This window comes from Sinocyclocheilus anshuiensis, unplaced genomic scaffold (assembly GCF_001515605.1).
Source record: "Sinocyclocheilus anshuiensis isolate Anshui unplaced genomic scaffold, SAMN03320099.WGS_v1.1 scaffold274, whole genome shotgun sequence".
In the NCBI taxonomy this organism is placed as follows: domain Eukaryota; kingdom Metazoa; phylum Chordata; class Actinopteri; order Cypriniformes; family Cyprinidae; genus Sinocyclocheilus; species Sinocyclocheilus anshuiensis.
The window spans coordinates 1,780,652-1,785,096 of record NW_015547698.1 but is presented as its reverse complement, the minus strand read 5'-3'; the positions used below and the strand labels follow the sequence as shown (position 1 = coordinate 1,785,096).

At 35.5% G+C, this 4,445-nt stretch overlaps 1 protein-coding gene across 1 annotated transcript in view; it reads left to right on the top strand.

Annotated features, from left to right (window-relative positions):
• LOC107703706 (tuberin-like) overlaps positions 1–4,445 on the top strand; it is a 49,864-nt gene that overhangs the window by 34,300 nt on the left and 11,119 nt on the right. Inside the window, exon 31 of the mRNA XM_016506421.1 lies at positions 3,643–3,770. Coding sequence (XP_016361907.1) covers positions 3,643–3,770 — 128 coding nt within the window. The remainder of the gene's footprint in view (positions 1–3,642; positions 3,771–4,445) is intronic.

Here is a 4,445-nt window from a genome sequence, read left to right as displayed (position 1 = left end):
GTCCGTCCGTCCGTCCGTCCGTCCGTCCGTCCATCCATCCATCCATCGTCGTCGTCTGTCTGTCCGTCCGTCCGTCCGTCTATCTATCTATCTATCTATCTATCTATCTATCTCTCTGTCTGTCTGTCTGTCTGTCTGTCTGTCTATCTATCTATAAAATAAAATATTATTTACATAATACAATATTAGGTAATATTACAATATTATTATCATATACAATAATACACAAAAGAAGTAAACACAAGAAATACACACACACACACACACACAATAAAATATGGTGCGCTAACATTTTCATAGTAACTGTAATTTAATTACACATTTTTTCTCAGTAACTGTAATAGATTACATTTATTTTGCACTTAAATTATGCAATTCTGTTAATGTAACTAGTTACTCACCAGCACTGACAGTCTGTCTATCTGTCTGTCCGTCTATCTATCTGTCTATCTATATCCGTCCATCTATCCATCTATCTATCTGTCTATCCGTCTGTCCGTCTATCTATCTGTCTATCTATATCCGTCCATCCGTCCGTCCATCCTTCCATCTATCCATCTATCTATCTGTCTATCCGTCTGTCCGTCTATCTATCTGTCTGTCTATCTATATCCGTCCGTCCATCCGTCCATCTATCCATCTATCCATCTATCTATCTGTCTATCCGTCTGTCCGTCTATCTATCTGTCTATCTATATCTGTCCATCTGTCCATCCATCTATCTGTCTATCCGTCTGTCCGTCTATCTATCTGTCTATCTATATCTGTCCATCTGTCCATCCATCTATCTGTCTATCCGTCTGTCCGTCTATCTATCTGTCTATCTATATCTGTCCATCTGTCCATCCATCTATCTGTCTATCCGTCTGTCCGTCTATCTATCTGTCTATCTATATCTGTCCATCTGTCCATCCATCTATCTGTCTATCCGTCTGTCCGTCTATCTATCTGTCTATCTATATCTGTCCATCTGTCCATCCATCTATCTGTCTATCCGTCTGTCCGTCTATCTATCTGTCTATCTATATCTGTCCATCTGTCCATCCATCTATCTGTCTATCCGTCTGTCCGTCTATCTATCTGTCTATCTATATCTGTCCATCTGTCCATCCATCTATCTGTCTATCCGTCTGTCCGTCTATCTATCTGTCTATCTATATCTGTCCATCTGTCCATCCATCTATCTGTCTATCCGTCTGTCCGTCTATCTATCTGTCTATCTATATCTGTCCATCTGTCCGTCTATCTATCTGTCTATCTATATCCGTCCATCTGTCCATCCATCTATCCATCTATCCATCTCTCCATCTGTCTATCTGTCCGTCCGTCCGTCCATCCGTCCATCTATCTATCTATCTATCTATCTATCTATCTATCTATCTATCTATCTATCTATCTATCTATCCATCCGTCTATCCAGCTGTCTGTCCATCTATCCATCCATCTATCTATTCTTTCTTTCTTTCTTTATTTATTTCTAATTTTCAAGTGTTTGCTTTCTTATATAAACCATCCTGCTACATTCAAACATATTTATTTGTTTATGAATCCATTTTTCAGACTCTTGCTATTTTATATGAACATGCCTGCTGAAAGCATAATCATTTCAACTTAATTTAGCTGCATCTCAAGTGTTTCAGTGATTTATTCGTTTCACCTCCCTCCAAATAACATACAGTGGATAAATGACACACACTTAAAAAGAAAAACCATTTGTCATCCAGAGCTCAGTATTTTTAATTGCAGACCTTCTCTCATGCCATTTACAGTGGGCCGCTCAACATATCTGTCTCTCTTTCAGCCAGAATCTCTTTGAGTCTTTGTGTGTGTTTCCTCTGGGTTGATGGCTTGGCCTGTGTTGGTTTTTGTCTGGGTTTGTCGCTGCAGTGGGTGCTCTGGGCTCTCTCTGCTCCATCGAAACGGCCTGCAGGTTACACAGGAGTATATCGTGGGCAGGTAGATATAGCGCTCTAGAGTGTTTCTGTAGCTTCCTCTCTTCATTAACACTCAACAATCCAGAACAAACCAACTAATGAGCGCTGAACTCAGCCAGTCTCCACACAGCCTGGAGAACCAGCCATGGGATTGATTCCTGATGCAGGACGCTCCTCCTCCATTACCTCTTACCTCATAAGCTCTTTTCACTTCCCTTTGCTCTTTTTCTTGCGTCCATGAATTTGACATGAAAGGCATCTTTCTCCTGTAATGTATTCCCTTTATATTATGTGTGATTTCAGTTTGACCCACATAAAAGTATTCCTGTTAGAGCTGGACGATGTGGATAAAAAAGGTTTCGAAATGTTTCAGTCATTCTATATAAATCAAGAATATAGTTGTAGGTAGTTGAGATAACTTGTCTGTTAACTTGTTATTATTCAATATCAATATTTTAGGTTCAAAATGTACAAGGAAAAGTGTGTTTTTCCAGGTGTATATTTTGTCAAATCCACTTCTAGCTTTTTTGCTGTGGTGTGATAAACTAATTTATAAAGTAGAAACATTTTCATGTACTTTTGCAATCATAATAATAATACTTATTGTTATTAATATTATTATTAATATTATATCAGTTAATACATTTATTTTACAATATAGCAATATATAATAATAATAAACAGCAGTATTTGCAATATCAGTCAATAAAAATATGAATTGTATGAATTGCATGATATGGCAGTTAATTAATTGAATTAATCTCAGTGCATCAATATTGAAAGAATTTTGAAGGCTAATAACAAAGCATATTTTCTTAATTAAAACATAATTTTAAGTATTGTAATAATTACAGAACAAATACATAAATAATATTTAGATATTAAAATGTATATTAAATATTCTTAAATAGCTATAGCTATATCCTTCAGTCGTTCTTTCTATTACTAGTCAGATGTAGCTAATATTTTAAATAATAATTGAATAAAATTGAATTTATATTATTATTATCAATTAATTTAATATTTTTATGTATTTGCATCAATATAACAATTTATATTAATAAACAGCAATATTTACCTTCATATTAGGGCTGTCAGTTTATTAAAAAAATCAACTGAATTTTAGTTCTACATTTGATCATAATCATAATTATATGATATTTGAAGAATTTTGAAGGATAATACAGCAGATAATTAAAAAGAAAATTTTAAGGACGTTCAGAACAAATATGTAAATATTTGAATGTATATTAAATATTCTCAAAGGGCTGGAAAATGTTTTTAGCTAGATGTTTAGATGTCATCGTTATTTTGGCACATATTTCAGAAAGAGACTTTAACTGTGTATGTGTGCTTCAGTTTCTTTTGTCACTCGTAGGACTCAGCACTAGCACACAGACCTCAGATCTAACACATATGGACGTCAACTCCCATTTCCATTTCATCGGGTCTCTAAAAGCAGCATGTTTTGTAAAGCCTTTCAGTGTCAAATCCTGCTTCATGTGTCTGACTCGATCAGCTTGTGTGTGTTTGTGATCGGAGTGTGTTTGATCCTCAGATGCCTCTGCATGCATTAGAGTCACTGTAGGAGCGTTTCTAGTCTAATCGCAGATATGGTAGATGCAGCTCAAGGCTCCTCTGCTCGTGGATCTAATACAGTGTGTTGTGACGGCATCTCGTTTATGGTTTTCATGCTGTCATCCAACAGATTCGGTTGTGTTGGAGGAAGGTGGACAGAGCAAAGCGACTGTATCAGCAGCTGAGTCCAAAGAGCTGGAGGAGACTGAACCCATCTTCATGAGCGCCGCTACAACACCAGCCGGCTTACTGAGCAGAGTGAGGGAACCTATACCAAACACTATCAACACACTCAACTATAACCAGTGTTGGGGAAAGTTACTTTTAAAAGTGATGCATTACAATATTGCGTTACTCCATGACAAAGTAACTAATTACTATAACTTTTTATGGAAAGTAATGCATTACATTACTTTTGCGTTATTTTTTGTCGCCTGGGCTGGGCATGCATATTTATTTTTAATAACAAAAAAACCCAAAGGTTATTTCTTTGGCAACTGTAGAGGCCCTTTCACACCAAAAGTGAAATTAATAAACCTTGGGCTGAAGGAAGTGCCTCTGTGTCTGCACCTCACTCCCGATTTCTCTCAACACAGCGACAGAAGACGTGTCAGTGAATAAATGGGAAAACAAAGCATTACTTATTTGAAAAAGTAACTCAGATATTTTCTTGTAAATTGTAAATGTAATGTGTTACTTTACTAGTTACTTGAAAAAAGTAATCTGGTTACATAACTCGCGTTACCCCCAGTATTGATAATAATGTAATCATTTTAACATATGTAATTTAATAATAATAATGATGATGATGATAATAATAATATATATTAAGTATGCCATTGTATAGGCATTAAACATATAGAGTACAGTATTTAAAAAAACATTAAAATATTAATAATGGAATAATGTATTATTATCATGTATAATTTATTA